This window comes from Eucyclogobius newberryi, unplaced genomic scaffold (assembly GCF_026437365.1).
Source record: "Eucyclogobius newberryi isolate DKJ021-1_F unplaced genomic scaffold, fEucNew1.0.hap1 SCAF_3, whole genome shotgun sequence".
NCBI lineage: Eukaryota > Metazoa > Chordata > Actinopteri > Gobiiformes > Gobiidae > Eucyclogobius > Eucyclogobius newberryi.
The window spans coordinates 6,738,666-6,757,245 of record NW_027315945.1 but is presented as its reverse complement, the minus strand read 5'-3'; the positions used below and the strand labels follow the sequence as shown (position 1 = coordinate 6,757,245).

Genomic DNA, 18,580 nt, shown 5'->3' with positions numbered 1-18,580 from the left:
TTGCTTTTACTAGAGCAGGCTTAAACTATTACCATCCTATAATGCTATGCTTATTTTATTTAAAACTTGGCGGTCATTCAATTTTATTCTATTAAATGAATAAAATGATCATAATTTTAAATGAATGCAAGTCAAAATTTCCAACTAAACAGCATTAAAAGTTGACCCTGCGACGAGCTGGCCCCTGTCCAGGGTGTACCCCACCTAAGGCCCAAAGTCACTGGGATGGGCTCGTCACCCGGGACCCCGAAAGGGAACAAGCAGAAACATTTCCAACTCTGGAATTCGAGTCCCCAATGTTCCTGAAATGTGAAAAGTGAAATGATCCCCTCTGCTGGTCGTATTTCAACCCACAAAGGCATTTCCATATTTGTGATTATTCAGTCGTGATCATTCAAACAATCCTTCAAACACATGGAGAATAAAGTTTATTGTTAGAAACATACAATTTAAGGCCATGACATTTGGTGCTGTTCCCCATCTCACAACAAGCTATTTCTGTATGACTTATATTATGTTACATTATGTCTAGTCAAATCCTGAGCATTTACAATAGTTCTACTTAGTCAAAAATATTTTTGGTCGTTATTAGGCTCCACCCTCAATGAACAACAAGTACAAAGCCAAACAAGGCTGTGATAGGCCATTTCCACATACTTAGCTACAATTCCTCAGGCAGAATTAGTACACTGCAAAACTTGTATATCTTAACTTTAGAATGTTCTTTTTTTTTTGGTGCACAAAAGCTTCAGTTGTCAGAGATGTTATTGTTTGCAATCCTATTGTGAGCGCTCAAAGGTGCAGTGTTCACCGGAGGGGGGTGCTCTTATGCACATTTATTCTGAATCTGATTCGTGACATAGTTTTCTATCAATGGATCTATTCAAATAACTGGGTAGGGCATTGCTAATTTGTTTTTTTGTCAGTTTTCTTAAAAGCAGCTTTTTAATCTGTAGCTTTGGCTCAGCAACTGGCTGTTCCTAGATGCCTAAGGCCCGGAACCCAGCAACTAAAGCCAATCAGAGCCCAGAGTCGTGTTTAAGGGCCAAGAATACAAATAATGCAAAATATAGCCACATTTCCACTGGTTCCGTTTGGAGCAGATCAGGTCAGCCCACAGGCTTTAGCGATACAAAACTAGCAAAGCCCATTAGCAACAGCCGTTTCCTGTTTATCGTCACAGCACTCGCTTTGTCAAGACCCAAAATATTTGATTTCCAGTGCCTAATGCACCGAATATTATCCAAAGCCAATGCATTTCCCAAACTGGTGACCATCTATTAACTGCCACTGTATGTGCAGATGGAGGCCATTTCGTATTTTACATTTACAGAAATCTATTTTTGTTAGTTTATTTGGTTGTTTGGTTTCCCTGGGAGTGCATACACACTAAGGTCAGTCTGAAAATAGGAAGTCTCAGGAGCAGACGACCTCACTCACACGGCTTTGTCTGCGTCACCACCACCGTGCATCAACCTCACAGTGCATTTACAAAAGACCAGCACGTACAGCACTGGGGGGTCCCTGCGCATCCCCACGGCTCAGTTCACTTGAAGACCGCTGACATGGAAATAAGTGTGTTGGTCAGCTGATCACGTCTCGCGGGGCACATGGTGCAGTGTTCGGCGAGAATGAAGTACGAGACATGTGAACACAACCAGCCCAAAAGTGGAGAAAACAGAACTAAAAGTAGTGTGCGCAGGGGCCGCTCCACAGAGCATACCGATGTGTGAAATCGACTAAGAAGCTAACCGGCTTCATCACACTAGTGTTCTCTGAAGTGAGGTTAATTAAAGCCTTGCTATGTCCAACCTTTGCGGTCTCTGCTCAAATCAAAAATAATATTCTTAATGAAAGTCGGAATAACTCTCATATAAATACATTTTTGCAGTGCAGTAGCCTATGCATTCATAACATCGTAATAATAATAAATAATAAAATATCAAATATAAATGACAAGTCTCAGTGGTACATCCTCGGTTTCCACTGTCTCAGAAGTAAATAAATATAGTTTGGACTCCATGATGCTATTGTTTGTGTTGATGATGGATGTTCAGTTGTCCGCAGCAGCGATGGGCACATTTGAGTTCACATTTTCAGCTGCTGATTCTTCTGTTCCTTCCGTTTTCACAGACAGATCCTCCATAGACTCTGTGGCCTCCTCAACCGCATTGGCGTTTTCTGAAATGAGAATTCCACACAGTTTAAGAAACATTTGAACACATATCGAGTTGGCCTCTCACATCCGGGTCTCAGCATGCAGTTGTACCAATCGTGATTAGATGGAAGAAATTCACAGAACAAGTTTGCAGATCGTTGTTTGACTTAAAAACAATAGAAAAGGTTTTTGGCCCCACATCACAGACAGAAAACTCAGAACAGAGTTGACCTTTAAAATATATTACAAGTTTCAGAGCTTGTCCAAATAACTGTAAAATATACAATTCTGATCAATTCAATAGTGTAAAACTTGATAAAAAAAAGACGGTTACAAACATATTTAATACAGTATGTAACTTTATCTTGTGGCGGTCTTGTATCCACAGAACTATCTAGAATATTTCCCAACGTGGCTTCATTATTATAGTTACAGTTCAGATCTGTGAAAAGGCGAGGCGCTCTCAGTAAGAACGCTTGTTTTTCAAGGTATTTTAGAGCAATAAAAATATGTGGAATTGAACAAATGCAGGAATACCATCAGATAGGTTACATAGTGCCCCTTTAAAATGAGTGCGATGTGGTGCTCTGAGGCGCCTTCATACCAAATGCATGTGGTGGTTTTTAGTTCCATAGATGTTACCGTTGTTCTGCTGCTGCCTGAGTTTGGCCGCCTCTGCCTCGTGCGTCTCCCTCTGCTCCTGGAGCCGTTTACACACTTTCTTATGAGTGAACCAGTGCAGCTTCTGACACGTCTGGTTACAGTAGATCACCTGAGGACATTGTGTACACAATTGAATCAATCATTTTGGTCTTGCCCACATGTAACAAAGTTGTTTCAAAATATTCAGTTCGTTTTCATTTGAAGTACATTTTTTCACTTATATAAAAGCATTCATTGGCAAAAACTGGAAAATACCTTTAACAAAAAAAAGGAAAGACTCAAACTTTATATATATATAAAAAGTTAGTTTTCAAATTTAGTTCCATTTCCATTCAAATATTTGCAAGATCTTAAAAAATAAACAAAACTAAATTCAAATTATATGTACAAAAAAATTAAAGCATTATCATTAACTTTAACAAAATCAAAGTGAGGTTTGATTTCTCAGAGATAGATTCCCATTGCTGTTTTGCTGTGAAGAGTGACTTACCATTTTACAGATGGAACACCTCTTCTCGGCTCCCTTCTCTCCACACGAGGTGCAGAACTCTGTGTCCATGAAGCCCACCTGTCCCGTGATGGCCTGGGTCAGCACCGACAGCGCCGTGGGGTCATTTCCCTAAAATCAGCACAGTAAGAAAGTCATTAGCTGTGAATATAGACGAGGTTAAGATGAATTTACAGCGTTTCCCAAATGGGTTTATAATTGTCGTTTACCACTTTGCCTGAATAAGCTTAGGTCATTAAAGCCTGTTGAGGTCTGGCCACCTCTCTTTCAAAGCTGTCAATGCCTCATTAGGAACTGATTGGTTTCATTTCTGACGAGGTCTCATCAGGCTGCTGCACACTGAGGGGAGGTTGTATCTAGGGCTGTAACTAACCACCACCGATGAAATGTTTGGACTGCAAAAGGTAAGTGATTATGAGATCTTTACCAAATCTGAGCCAGTTTAAGATTAAGTGACGCTATTTAAGGACATTCATTGAAAACACAAAACTATGGTCATTCCAAGTACCGGTAATGAAACTTTTCTTGAAACCTCTTTCTCAGCACATGGTTTGAAGTCTATAGTGCAGACAATAATCATTTACTTACTTGATTATCTCAATTATCAATTAGTTAAGATTAATCAATTGACATCTTTCAGCCCTTGTTGTATCTTAGACCCTTCATTTCTATTAAGACCAAACCTCCACACACCTCCCTGCCTCTGCTTAGTGTGAGTTTGGGCTGAGTTCAGGTTTAGTTAGAGTTTGGGCTAAGTTCAGGTTTAGTAGGAGCAAACTCAGAGTTAAGAGATTTGCTTTGGTTCAGCGTGAATCACCATAGTAACAGGCCCATGCGGCTCGTGCTCTGGACCAGGCTCAGATCTAGAGTTTTTACAAAAAACTATACGGCCCAATCAGCTGTGAGCACAAAGTCATGTGATACACTTTAACTAAATCCCCTGGATCAGGAACTTGCTTATTTCGGAGAATTAATTGAATAAAGATCTTAGTCAAAGGTTTTGATATTCACACTACATGTACATGCATTTCATACATTTGAATCTCATTTATACATTCATTCATCAGAATTATGGTATACATCTTCAATATTGCATTAATCAATCAAGACTACTCTCCTCTTCACCTCTAAACTGGGGCGAATGCGTTTGTTTGAACCTATTTAATACAAGAAAAAAACATTTCACTCGGGTCGACAGGGTCAAGAAAGACCAGAACCTAAAGTTGCTCAGTTTGCATTGGTTTGGTTTTGTCTCTGAAGTCCACAGTAAGAGTGAAATAAATTGAAAATACAATGTTTTCCCATAACGCCCAGCCCTAATGGCATCTTACGTTTGAACAGACCCAACTCTCCGCTCCGAGTGTAATGCCTTACGATCTCCACAGGGGCGATGCTGCGGACCAGCTGCTGCAGCAGAGTGGCGTCGCAGAAAGGGAACTTTCGAATGCACTCTCTGAGGAACTTCTCCTGGAAAATGGGGAATCCGTCTGAGTCTCTGCCCTTCAGCAAACTGCAGGGGACAAACCAAATGTGTGAACACATCATGTGAACAGATCACAAAAATCATTTTGTCCGTAGTGAATATGAGGGATTAGAATGTGTAATCAGTAGCCTCAATCTAAAGCTAAAAGCACAATATTTTTTAAAGTTAGTGGGTTTCATTGGACAGGTCAGTCTAATGTGAAATGGAGATGAGGCAGGGAATGACATTAGGCAAATTCAGCAGAAACTCATAACAAGAGGAGCGGCACAAAATTAGTACTATTTAAATAAGCTATGTTAAAGCCAAAAGATGAAAGATTGAAGTGATTTTAAAATGTATTACGCTCCATTTTCTAAATACAACAGTAATTGGTCAGATTTCTCTTGTGCATGTTCCAAGTATTGAGTCATCAGATTTTTTACCCAATGAAATAAAACAAATGATGTCACGGCTCTGTCTGAGTTTAGGTTAATGAAAAGCGACCTTGGCGTGCTGTTCATCTCCGTAAACCCGCCACGCTTACAACAGTGAGGTGCACCCACCACTTGATGAGCCCGTCCAGCTTGTCGTCCCGGTCCCGCAGGAAGGAGGCGCACTTGTGGAGCACGCAGCTGATGTAGTGCATCTTCATGGCCAGCACCTCGTTCATGTCTTGCTGCTTAATGCACTTCTCGCAGATCAGTTCCATCACACGCCGACACTTGTCCAGAGCCTCGGCCTCCGCTAGTAGCGGGTTCTCCTTCACCAGCAGCACCATCTGAAAAAGAAGATGGGACACTCACAATATTAAAGTCAAGCTTGAAAATGGTCAGTATTTCATTTTAAGTAGAGCTGAAACAAGTGAATCGATTCATCACAACTAATATATTTTTGAGATCATTGTAAACTGTTATCTGGACTATAAACTTCAAAACATGTGGTGAGAGAAAAAGTTTTATGACTGACAAGAATTATATCAAATTTACACAGGAAACAGTATATTTAGTGTTTTTGATGAAAAGTGTTTTAATAGTTCCGTTTTAGGGGCATTATTGACTGTCCTATAGAAAGAGGTTAATGTGAGGCTGTGGCTTCTCTTATTCCACGGACACTGAAGTGAATTTGAGTGTTAAAACTTCCCTGAAACTTTCTAAAACCTTTACTCAAGCCTCCATGTCTTTGCCCACAGCCACAATCAGGAAGATAGCAGTGTTCTCGCTGGGCTGAGGTTGAAGGATGGCGGTGGGACAAACCGTGCGGGCGCTTGCAAAAACTATTTTAAAAAGTACTACGGCGCGAGCAAAACATACTACGGCGCGAGCAAAACATACAACGGCGCTCGCTCGCACGGTGATCTTAAGATCGGAAGATCATGAGTAGTACTTTAAGATCCGCCGTAGAACTTCAAGATCCCCGTGCGGGCGCCGTGGTGCTTTTCGCTTAGCACGGTTATCTTATACCTGGCGGTATTCTTTTGAGCATGGGGGTGACCAGCCGGAGCGTGGCGGCCCGCCATGCCAAAACCTCTCAGCGAGAACACTGGATAGTGACCTCAAATCTGATGATTTAACTGGATTAGCTCCACTGGTAGCATTGCTCTGTTTGCGGTAGTTGTGTTTTCTGCTGGCGCAGCTGGACGTGACGTCATTGTGATTGCTGATACACAATAAGATAAGATATTCCTTTATTGTCCACACATGGGGACATTTTGTTAATTATTGGTAAAGGACTTTACTTTAATAACAAAGTAGCAGAAAAATGTAACATTAATTTCCAATGGCAGTATCGAGGTAACATAAGTTACTTTTAAAGGAATGCTCCCCAACACTGGTTACAAGCTGCTAAAAACGCCAAACCGAAAGAGACACATGTGCTGGATCTTTTGTGTTTAGATCAGCAATGTTTTAAGTTAAAGACAAGCTAAAAGGAGACAAATATTGCTCAACACCTTTGAGAATGTGAGGAGTAGGCTGTCACAGAGAGCAGGGGAGCAGTCAGTATGGGACAGGACCACTATCAGACCAGGATCAACCCTGAACTAGAACCAGGGCTAGCTCATGCAGGGCTAAAGTTTAAACCAGGACTCGCACAGGATTGAACCAGAGCCTCAGGAAGAGAAACTGTTGGAAAAGTTGAATCCTCAAATTTAAATTCATTAATTTACCTTTGCTGGTATTTTGACAATTACAATAATTTACTCATTCAATGGAGGGTTTGCAGCCGATAAGGATTAGCACCTCTAAATCCGAGGGCATGGTTCTCAACCGGAAAAAGGTGGCTTGCCCTCTCCGGGTGGGTGGGGAGTCCTTGCCCCAAGTGGAGGAGTTCAAGAATCTCGAGGTCTTGAAGGTCGGAAAGGATGAAACGGGTGATTGACAGGCGAGTCGGTGCAGCGTCTGCAGTGATGCGGTCGTTGCATCGGACTGTTTACCGGTCAATCTACGTTCCTATCCTCACCTATGGTCATGACCTTTGGGTAATGACTGAAAAGACAAGATTGCGGTTACAAGCGGTCAAAATGAGTTTCCTTCGCCGGGTGGCTGAGCACTCCCTTAGAGATAGGGTGAGGAGCTCAGTCACATGGGAGGAGCTTAGAGTGGAGTCGCTGCTCCTCCACGTGGAGAGGAGCCAGCAGAGGTGGCTTGGGCAACTGTTCCGGATGCCTCCTGGGAGCCTCCATGGGGAGGTGTATGTCTTGAGGGGTGAAGCCTGAGCGCAGTGTTTTATGTGTAAGCACATGTCACATGTTCACGTTCCTAACTGTGCTCATCAGCTCTGACCAGGAAATCTGGTGCTTTCAATGAGACGGGGCAGAGCGCACAGACATGACACATTTTGCAACAAAGGCGCACATTTAGCCCCATTTGTTTGAGTTGCATAATTGCGCAGTACTGTGGCTTATTTTTTCAGTCTTTAACATGATACCATCCACCTATTTCACCCTGTGCACAATGGTTGGACATACCCAAATGGCATTGCTTATTATAAGAGGATCTTATGTTCCACATGCAAGTGTGATGCATCATTAGAAAGCTTAGGCCTTCTAGTTTCTGCAGATGTGCACATGAACACTGTCAGGGCTTCAGAACTTACACTACAGAAGCCCAAACATAAACAAAACATCCTTTTTTAAGTCTCGCCTGAATATTGTCAATTTGTATTGGTCCTGAGCATGACATACTTCATTGTGTGCAAATGCTGTTCACTGTACATGATGTTTATCTTGTTGACAACAACTGTGTAAAGTTTCAGATCTCTGGGAACAGGCATTTTGGTGCTGTTGACCTTTTTGTATCAAAAAGTATATTCGGAACAAGTGATCCAAATATGTGCCAAATTGTTTTATTACAATTTTAGCTCCTCTATGATCATAAAACATACATTTTGATGTTTTGTTGGCCACTAATACCCATTATAACTGCTAAAAACAATGTATGTGAAAATGTGTAAATATGAGTTTACCCATGAATTTCCCATAAAGACGTGATTTTATTTTTGTATTGGTATAATACATAACAAAATGCGCGTCCAAAAGGTTAATAAAATCAGAAAATGTGATGCGTAAAATCTAGTCCCTCCTGCCGAAAAATCTAGGCTCTTTACAGCCGTACGCACGTGAATACAGAGGATTGTGTGTGGGACCCCCAAGTCCCGCCCCGCATTCTAAAGCTATTCTTATTGGCTAGAATAATATGTCAATCAAAGTCTGCTACGTGACGGCATGCTAGCGCTATGTGGATGTCAACAACAAACCATGTGCGTCGGAAGTGGTGCATTTATTCGTTTTGTTGAGAAAATTAGCTTTAAAATGATGTATAGCTTGCTGGTATTGACCACGGAAATAAAAGTGATGATGTTACAGAATATTTGAGATATGGAAAATGTGCGCCGGCGCGCAGGTGGATGGTAACAGGTTAAACACTCCACGTTCATTAGTTACAGCTGCCTCCACTTATGCCAAGCCGAGTAAAAATCCTGTTCATCGAGAACAATTTTTACCTTATTAACCCTCCACTAACCCAGTGATGGTTAAAAATATGTATTTTCCGGGCCTGTGAAGTGTCCGTCATCGCCCTCTGCTGTCTCTGGGTGGAAAGTCAGTTGTAGCAACATTTGTCAACATCAGGCTCATTTAAAAAAAAAAAAAGTAAATTAAAATGTTTTTTGTATTATACTGCCCTTTTTTTCCCTTTCTTACATTAAAGGCACAATGGATGATTTTTCGGCGATTTGTGAACTCAGGCGGAAGTGCGCATGCGGAAGATTTTGTCTCTGTTCTCTGAGCTGCTTTAAATCTCAAGCTGCGGGGCCACAAATACGCTGCTATCTGTGGCTAACTGCATGTCCACTGCTCTAAAAACACTGCTGCCGTGCGCGCTGTAGATTATTTGCGCGACTGGCCTTCACACCAACTGGAATATCTCACACAAACAAACACTCTTTATTCAATTTAAATTAACTCTGTGCGGACAGCAAGGTCTTCACATTTAAGACCTAATCCCAATTTTTTGTCAAATTAAGACCTTAAATTGCCAATACCCAGTTTAAGACCTCGCGAGGATCCTGGAGTGTTTACCTTGACCGGGTTGAGGTTGGTGCTCATGATGACCTTGTGCAGTGGACCGGCCAGTTTATGGGGCAGTTTGGGCTCCTTCTCCAGCCCCTGGGGTCTGGTGTAATAGTCCAGTCTGGCCCTGGAGAAGAAGTTGTTGATCACCGTGACACAGTCATGCTGACCTGACGACAGAACACAGGATAATAGAAGTAAATTATCATTTCTATTGCACCATGAGACTTTTTAAATACATGCAAGCAAATAGAGGTTGAAATATGGCAACTGAGGGCTTCTAGAATTGATATCATTTTAGGAAAATCTGAAATTTTTTATTATTTTTGACATAATGGTACAAAAGTTTTTTTTCGTAAAGGTTTAGAGCAGACATGGGCAAACTACGACCCTCGGGCCATCATTTTTTGGCCCTTAGGCTTTATTAGACAGGAGACGAAAGTATGAAGGGGGGATGAGAGAGAAGGGATTCAAACTCACGACACAGCGGAAGGCCGTTCATTTAACCTTTCGCCTGTAATGCCCACATTTTGCTAAGAGATAGCGCACTTTGACCTTTTTGAACCCTCTTATTCTCTGTTAAGCTTTTCCCAACTAGCCTTTATTTTTTTATTTACAGATACAAAACAGCAACAATAGTTGGACAACAAGAACCAAAAAAATGCAAAAGACAGACAACACAGACATTAGACAAATAGAAGGACAGCAGTCCATAATCTTCAGAGCTGTGTGATTGTGTGCGTGTGTATGTTTGTGAGAGAGTGTGCGTTTGCATGTACATGTTTGGGTGTATGCGTAGATGTACGCGTGTGTTTGTTTGAAAAACAGAGTAAAAATTTTTTATATTATCAATCAATAAACCTTTATTTATAGAGCACTTAACAACACTTTGTGATCAAAGTGCTTCACAATAAAATTATTACCATTCTCACCATGCTACCATATGTTGTCGTACATGTAGATGTCATATTTTTATCACGCACACACACGCACACACAGTCCTAAAGAAGCCACCTCTCGTTGGTCCTGCCAGCCTGAGTTTGTTTTGGTGTATGTATATTTCCCTTACTACACTGTGGCGCATTAAAAGACAAGAAATTATGCAGGGTGTTAGTATTTTCAGGAGAACAGTTGTGACAATGATAGTGATAGCAATGATAAAGCAAAAGGTGATATTAATGATAATAGTACTAATAACAGCAACAGAAATACATGTATGCGTTAATAAAGTGTTTGAATGGTAGAGTGGTGGTGGTGTGGTTGTGTAGGAGTTGGCTCACAGACAAATACATAAAGTTGGTGGATGATTGAAATGTGTGAAGAGTGGAATATGGAGGATGAAGAGAAGGGGATCCGAGTTGTAAAAGGTCAGAGAGCATTGGGTGGGGGAGGTCGGTTTCAGAGTGATTATAGGGGTGAGATGTATATTCCATTGTAATGAAGTCGGTGAGAAGATTTTTCCAGTGGTTAATGTTTATGTTATTGTGGGTTTTCCAGTTCATGAAGATAGTTTTCTTGGCGATGGTTAGAGCTGTGAGGAGTGTTTTGAAGTTTATTGTTAGATCCCCAGGCAGAGTGCAATGTGTGCAAATATCTGATGTGAACGCCATTTTAGCTAATCTGTTACCCGTGTAATGTGTTCTGTGAAGTGTTTTGTATTGTATTAATTGTAAGTTATGGAATAAAAACAAAATGTTATTTTCCCATTAGCAAATCACATTTCTACCATCCAAAAGTTAGAGTTGAATTTAAAAATGAAATTTTATTCCAAATAATTTTCTTGGATTCTTAGAATATAGGCCCTACTCCCACCTATCTACATTATCTACATAATTATAGTTATCAATGCAAGACATTGAAAATAACTAAATGTCATAAACTAACTGTTTAATGGAAGGTGGAACTCACAGTGATCAGACAGAAAGTAGTCCCAGACTGACAGCTTCTCAGAAAATGAATCATCCCATGACCAAACAAGTCGGTTTGATAAACTTTACTGAGTCTTGAGCTTAAATTTGGCCACAGTGATTTGATCCAACGGCGCAGTAATTTTTCCTACGCTAGAGTCGTGACACGCAGCTCAGATCATCGGGACAAGTAGCGTCCTTACAATGCGATCAGAAGAGAACGTGTGACTGCACAGACGAGCTGGACATGTCCACATGAGTAGGACTTGTGCTACTTAAATGGCAACGACAAAATGATTCTGATATAATCGGTCAAGACGCGTATTCTTCATTTCCTCGTTCAAACATGAGTTCAATGAATGGGGGGTGCGAGCCAAAGCCAAAGCCAAAGCCACGCCCATCCCATCCTTCATGTTAAAGGTTGAATAGACGTTTTTTTTGGCACAAATCTGAGTCTTATTTCCTCGTGGCGTGGACTGCCGATTAGTCCTGCCACGCATCAATCATAAAACACACCTACCGCTCACCTGCTGCCTCGTCTGGCTCGTCCCCCGCGTGTCTAAGCGCATTGATCCATCATAATATAGTTCCCTCAGTGTACGGGGCAAAATGAAGACGGAGAAAGACTGTTCGAGCTGACTCAGAAGAAGACGGAAATCTACGGAAGACGAGAGATGTGATGCGATCCGTCGCGCTAATAAACAAACGCATGTGTGTGTTGTATCAGTCCGCACGGGGGAGTGCGCATGTGCACTTCCGCCTGCGTTCTCAAATCGCCAAAAAATCGCCCATTGCGCCTTTAAAATCTCATGGATCTAGGAAGCCGTGAGACGCGAGAGGTTTAAAGCTCTTACGTTTGGACGAACTTGGGGTCGTGCAGAAATGGTCGGAGGTCGGAGATGCTGGTGCAGAATACATTTTTATTTTTATTGAGGTTTTGGCCTAAAAAACATCGGTAAATCCGCTAAAACAGGAAAAATATATATATAATTTTTTTTTTAGAATCTCCGTTTTTGACGTTGGCGGGCTCGCGAAAACAACCTCCCGCCTAGGATAGATATTTTTACACATTTGGGTCGAGAAGTTGACATCAGTAGTAATTGAAAGATAATTTTCCCATTTTATTGTTGGTAGGCATATGGTCTGAGATGGCTTTGAAATTATTTTGTATATTTTGGAGAGTAGTTTCTTTGAAGAAGAGATATTAATCAAGTCTGATATTGCAGGCGGGAGTTCTAAATTTGTTGGTCTGGCGTTAATTTTTTCCATAACTGATGATCTGATTTGAAGGTATTTTAAAAAATGATTGCTCCTAATGCCAAACTCCTGGACCAAGTGTAGAAATGTTGTTAATATGTTGTTTTAAAAAATATGTTTAATGTGTGTAATACCCTTTTCAGACCATGTGGGGAAGTTAAGTGTTTTTTATTGCTAAAGATGTCAGGGTTGTTCCAAAGTTAGATGGAGCAAGGTTTGAATTTGTTACTTGGTGAAATTTCCACCAAGTTGTCAGAGTTGAGGCTATGGTTATAGCATTAAAGCATGTGTGTCGTTTTATTGATTTGGTGAGAAATGGGATGTCTGCTATATTTAGTTCTTTGCATAATGATTGTTCTATTTCTAGCCATAAGACCAATAGCCTTTCTGTAAAAACATGCCAATGTCACGTCGGATGGATCACCAAATTTAACAGGAAAAAACGTTGGGCTGCTGAAAAGAACCCAGGACAAAGTGAAAGAGGAAAACCCTGTGCAGGATGTTATTTTCCTCTGCTGTATCATCCATCAGGAATCACTGTGTAAGTCTATATTGCATCTAAACCATGTCGTATATCCTGTTGTAAAACTTGTGAACTTTATACACGCAAGGGGACTCCAGTATTGTCACACCATCCATCTGTTCCTAGTCCAGCTAATGATTACTATGATCAAAATAAGAATGATTTTTATAGTCTGCTTGTCACAATTAGGCTAGTCAAAAAGGTAATTTCAAAACGCACTGGTGTTATTACCTTTTAAAATTATGTCTGCATTTTTCACTGCACAAACTTTCTAAGGAAACCATGGGGCTCAAAATAATATAAAGACTTCTCTTCAGCCGAATCAACATTAACATAATCAACAATAATCACATCTAATTCCTACCTACAAAAGCTGCCATTTGTGCAGCTGTCCTGCCCACAGAGTTGACCACATCTGTTTCTGCTCCGGCGTCCAGCATCATCGCCGTTATATCGGTCTTTCCTGGAGGCGACGAAAAGAATAAGGGAGAAAAAGATAGACATTTACGCGGGCAACAACTGGTTTTCCAATTCCGTAGATGTGGATAAACTTCAGTACCTGACAGGCCGGCGAACATGAGTGCAGTGTAGCCGTGCTCGTGCTGGTTGCAGTTCACGTCGGCTCCGTGTTGAAGCAGAAGTTTGCACATGTCGGCTTTTCCTTTGTAGGCAGCGTGCATCAGAGGAGTCATCCCGTACTAGGAAAAAAAACGCCTAATGTTATTTTTGTTTTACGGCAGGAGGAAGATTAAAGGAGGAATAGACAAATTATTATTTACTGGGGATGTTTTGAGATCGATGATTCTGAAAGAGTCTTAATTCCTAATGCCAGAACACATTACAATCTTTAACAAGTCATAGACGTGAGACAAAAAGCGCAGACCACGGACTTGAGGAGAATTGTATACGATTCTCATGATCTTCCGAGCACAATGACTACAGAGCCGAAGGTTGCGAGCTAGCATATGTAGCTAGCGCATCTGGCACCAGCAGTTTCATTCCCAGAGTAAAGGGACTCGCTGTGTTCAAAATGTTCAGCGCATTCCACTTTCAACACAGTGTATTTGCAAGTTGAAACCATTCCATTATTACTTATAATATAAAAAATATGGATAAGCAGCTTCACTTATATTACACGTAGCGTAACATCTGACACATGGAAGGACCCTACTTAAGCCTTTTTCCTCACTTTATTTTTAAACAACGCTAAAACTGGATTAACAGATGTATGGTGGACTGGGTGACATTTACGGAGTCAAAGGATAAAAGGACATGGATGAGAACACTTCAGATTAACGTTATAGGTAATTGTCCACGGCGTCAAAGCGTCCAGTTTACATTCAAAATCTATGTAGATTGTGCATCTTGGGTGCTCAGCTTTTTTGCGGCGCGTTTTGAGCGTTTTTACGATGCAAATCCTGATTTTATAATGTATACATGCATTCACTCTTCAATTGCAGAAAGACTCCTGTGTGGGGAGGCACTACTTTACCCAGTTGACCGGCAGGGAATAGAAAACCTACGTGGGGACATTTTTATGACCATCCTCCAAGCCACAGGTAGGTACTTATTCGTTTTACAACATCAGATTTTTGTAATACGTTTCTATGCATTTCCAGATGATTTGACAGATCACTGCCATTCTTGTAGCATTCCTCCAAGGCAGGAAACCAATGAATCTTTTGACCCAGACAAGGACAAAGTTGATTGGGTAAGAATGTTTTTAAATTATGTGAGGACTGGATGAAGAAATGTTTTGTTTGGAGCAAAAATGAAATTGTGATTGTAACTACATTGTCAGACCCTTTTTTTTTGTCGGCAGGCATGTACCCTTACATATCGGGGGTGCGGGATTTATGCGCCCACCGTATTTATAGTCACGGCGGAGAATGGGGGGGGGCGCAGTGATTCAGTATTGATACTGAATCAGTGAAAGTATTGATACTTTGATAACACAGGGCACATATTGTTTCCAAAATGAACAAATTCCTTGTCTCTTCTTATAAATAAAATGATAATAATAATAATAATAATAATAGGACAGAAAGTGTGATTAGAGGCTCAGTGCTGCCCTCTACAGTCTTGGCAGTATTTGCCATTGACATGGAAATAAACTGAAACCCAAGCAACAATGCAACCTCATTTGATGAAGCATAGCATCATCAAAATATTACAATACTGGTAAATAATTACTATATCCCCAAAACAAGAACTGTTTACATCTCCAATATCTAATTAAAAGCCCAATGATGAGGATTAATCTGAGTAGTTGTTGCAGCCCTCGGACACAGTCTGTTAGATAATCCTGTAAACACAATGGAGACTGAAAGTCAAGCACTTTAGCCTTATGTTTTAGATGGGGGGGGGACTTCAGAAGCACTTCAGGTGAAGGGCCAACAACTGCGCTCAGCTCTCAGAGATGGCACACAATGGGCTCCCACAAAATTAACTGTTAACATTAACATAGTGTTTACAGTTGACAGATGAACAAGATTAACATCTAAATTATGTCCTTTTGGTAAAAACTATTTTGAATAGGAAAATGTAGCATATGAATAAAATGGTGAGTAAAACATGAATGTTTGAAATAGCAACATGAAAAATATAATAACAATAACTGGAAATACAAAGGACCCACAACCTTTTCCGAATCAATTTCAGCTTGAATGAGCATTTTAGAGTCTTGACTAGGGCAGCAAAGATTAATCGAACAAATCCTGACTAGTTGACGGTAAAATATAATTGCAGTCGTATTTTGATAATGGGAATAGTTATCTGGACTACACGCACTTAAAACACAAAGACAAAAGCATTATTAAACCAAAAATATACTAAATCCCCCCCAAATAAAAATAATAATACTACTAATCATTTGGTTGCAATAATATAATTGTTTTGACTAGTAAAATAGTCATCAATTGCAGCATTAGTCTTGAGCAAAGTGTAACGCCTTGGTCATTAGACTTTCATGACTCTTCATCTACAAACTATTGAAGCAGGGCATTTCTGTCATTCAAAGTTTATGCGATTAGATTGGCTGGAATAGGGATCATGTACTTGCAGACGCTTTCATTTACCTCATCCAGACAGTTGACCCGTACATCTTTGCATCCCAGCAGTCGTGATGCCTCCTGGACATTTCCTAGGAGCACAAAATAAATTAGATGAGACACAGTATTTACCCAAGCTTTCATGCCTGGTTTGGTTAGTTGGTGAGCCATTTTACATGATTCAAAAAAGGGGCTAACATCATGTGTCACTAAGCAAGTCATATGATTCAAAAGTAAAAAACCCACATTAATAGACCTTTTAAAAGTTAGTTAACAAAATATTCTACATTTCAGAATGGAGGCAATAGTGAAGTGGAAGGATAACGAATTCAATATGACAAAAATAAAGGTGATTTTGTCAAATGAAAGCCTGACTACTATTGTAGTTTACATTATTTGTTTATTAAATAAACAAACTAAAACGCCACCGTCACCATTGTGAAGGGAAAAAAATCATACATTTAAGCTTAACTGGACATTTTTTTTCAAATGTTATCTACAGATTTACGCGCTATACCACAGATGTCACTTTATGTGAAGCTCAGATACAATTTTAAGGCTGATGATGTTAGTTATTCCTTGGAAATGTATTATGATTTACTTCATTCTACCTTCATTCTGGAATTTAGCATTTAAAGAGTATAATAACAATAAAACAAACCCACGACCATTCAAAATCCATGGCACTGATGCTAACAGGTGCTAGCTAACCCTGTGTTGTCTTCAGGGATTAACATTAGCACAAGGGGCTTAGTTTACCTCCAGTAATAACCTCGAACAACTCCTTTTCACTCGGGGACATGTCTCCTTTCCTGGGGACTGACATGTTGCAGACAAAAAGTGTGTATTAAATAAGAAAAAAGGCGCCACTAGACAGTTATTAAGGGATTATTTCGATTTGCGTGTGCAGCAAAAGCTAAAAGCGTGAAGACGCCAGGAAGTTCCACCGGACTGAACCATTCTGGTGTCACAGAGGGGGGTGTGGCGGCTTACAGCGGGGAATACGTCTCGTTTATGTGCGTTTTAGATTATTTGATTTTCACTCGTAGTACATCTAAGGTTAAGGTAACGTAAAATATGTCACCTCCTTTAAGTTGTTTGAAAACCCATCATTTTATGAGTGCGTACCATGGTGCGTACATGTAGCCTACCGCACCCCTGTAATGTCGGTACGAGATTTTCTTCTTTTGATTTCCGACAGGCTTTCTCAGGGAGGGGGATATCGCAGTTGTTTATTTACAATATCACTTCAGAAAAACAATGAAACAGTAAAGCATTAGAACCAAATGTTTCGAGGCTTGAAATACAGTTCGAAACACTTCTCGAGGGGGACAACTAGTGCTATGTTTTAGTACTACCACACCCACATATGGAGTGAACCACTCCATATTTTATTTGTTATAAATGGCAATAAAATATATTTTAGTTGTGTGTATTATTGATGCAACTGTGTTTCTAGCATAATATGAACAGCAAAATGTTTTCTCTTACATTTAACATTTATTTAAAATGTGTCCTACATTTTCCTTTTGTGGAGGGACACAGTTTATTTTATTTAATGCATTTGTGAATATATTCTCTTGCTTTGGAAACGCCGCAAAATCCAAGAAGGACAGAGCAGTTCTTGACACACAAACTAGTCCTGTACCACACAGGAAATGTTCCCTCTAAACACAAACATCCTGAGCGGTCCCTCAGACCACTGTGAGCAACATCAGACGTGCGCACTGTGGTCACGCCAGTGAGTTACATACTTTATTAGAATAATCAAATTGCAGCTGTCATTTCTGTATGATTACTTTTACTTAAGTGATCCACTTAGTGAAAAAGATCCAAAACTTGTTCATGAACTGTGTAGCAGGGGCGGAGTTGAAGGCAGAGCGGCCCAATATGACACCATAACATCACAGTAATATTTATTCATTTTATAGACTCAGCCATAGTCTGGTAGACATGGTAACAAACATGGTCTAAATAAATCCTATCAGTCACCTCGGAAGGTCGGACAAAGCTATGTTCTCTTTTCACTATTCCCACCACTAAACTTCATCATCCCCTAAACGTCACAAACACCAACAATATTCATAAAATTCCAATAAAATCACCCCATTCTTCTCTCCTGCAGCATCAAGTGGGAAACACTTCACACACCGCCATTCTTACACACTCATACATTTTGATTTCCAATGCTTTCTTTTTTTTGGTCATTTTTTTGGTCATTTTTGGATATCAGCAGTGGCCCTCTGAGGCAATTTAATTGTGTTGTTTGTTACTTCCATTACGAGATCCCTGAAAATTCAAATCCCGTTTTTTTTGTTTCTTTCCTACAGCTTGTTGTTTTCTAAGTTTCCAAGATAGTACTTTAGAACATTTGATCCACTCTCATAATATCTTTGTTTGAAAAAGAGCATTTTCTTAAATTTTCTAGCATTTTCTGTGAAGTCAGATAATTAATTTCTCCTCTTATATTTTTAATTTCTTAAAA

At 40.2% G+C, this 18,580-nt stretch overlaps 1 protein-coding gene and 1 long non-coding RNA gene across 2 annotated transcripts in view; both read right to left on the bottom strand.

Annotated features, from left to right (window-relative positions):
* LOC140373589 (uncharacterized) overlaps positions 1–18,580 on the bottom strand; it is a 528,683-nt gene that overhangs the window by 277,580 nt on the left and 232,523 nt on the right. The gene's annotated exons all lie outside the window — the stretch shown is intronic.
* ankmy2a (ankyrin repeat and MYND domain containing 2a) lies at positions 1,951–17,038 on the bottom strand. Its single transcript, XM_072460162.1, has 10 exons — positions 16,855–17,038; positions 16,123–16,187; positions 13,605–13,743; positions 13,410–13,508; positions 9,368–9,528; positions 5,355–5,569; positions 4,704–4,839; positions 3,312–3,440; positions 2,801–2,930; positions 1,951–2,181 (listed from the first exon to the last, which is right to left on the bottom strand). The coding sequence occupies exons 1-10, from the start codon at positions 16,919–16,921 to the stop codon at positions 2,054–2,056; spliced, it is 1,269 nt and encodes a 422-aa protein (XP_072316263.1). The 5' UTR covers positions 16,922–17,038; the 3' UTR covers positions 1,951–2,053.

Coding starts and splice junctions, on each gene's coding strand:
- ankmy2a (XM_072460162.1), bottom strand. CDS start 16,921: ATGTCAGTCCCCAGGAAAGGAGACATGTCCCCGAGTGAAAAGGAGTTG. Junction 9,529..13,409: donor ACAAATGGCAGCTTTTGTAG/GTAGGAATTAGA, acceptor TTCTGTCGTCAG/GTCAGCATGACTGTGTCACG. Junction 2,182..2,800: donor CAGGCAGCAGCAGAACAACG/GTAACATCTATG, acceptor TTCTCATTTCAG/AAAACGCCAATGCGGTTGAG.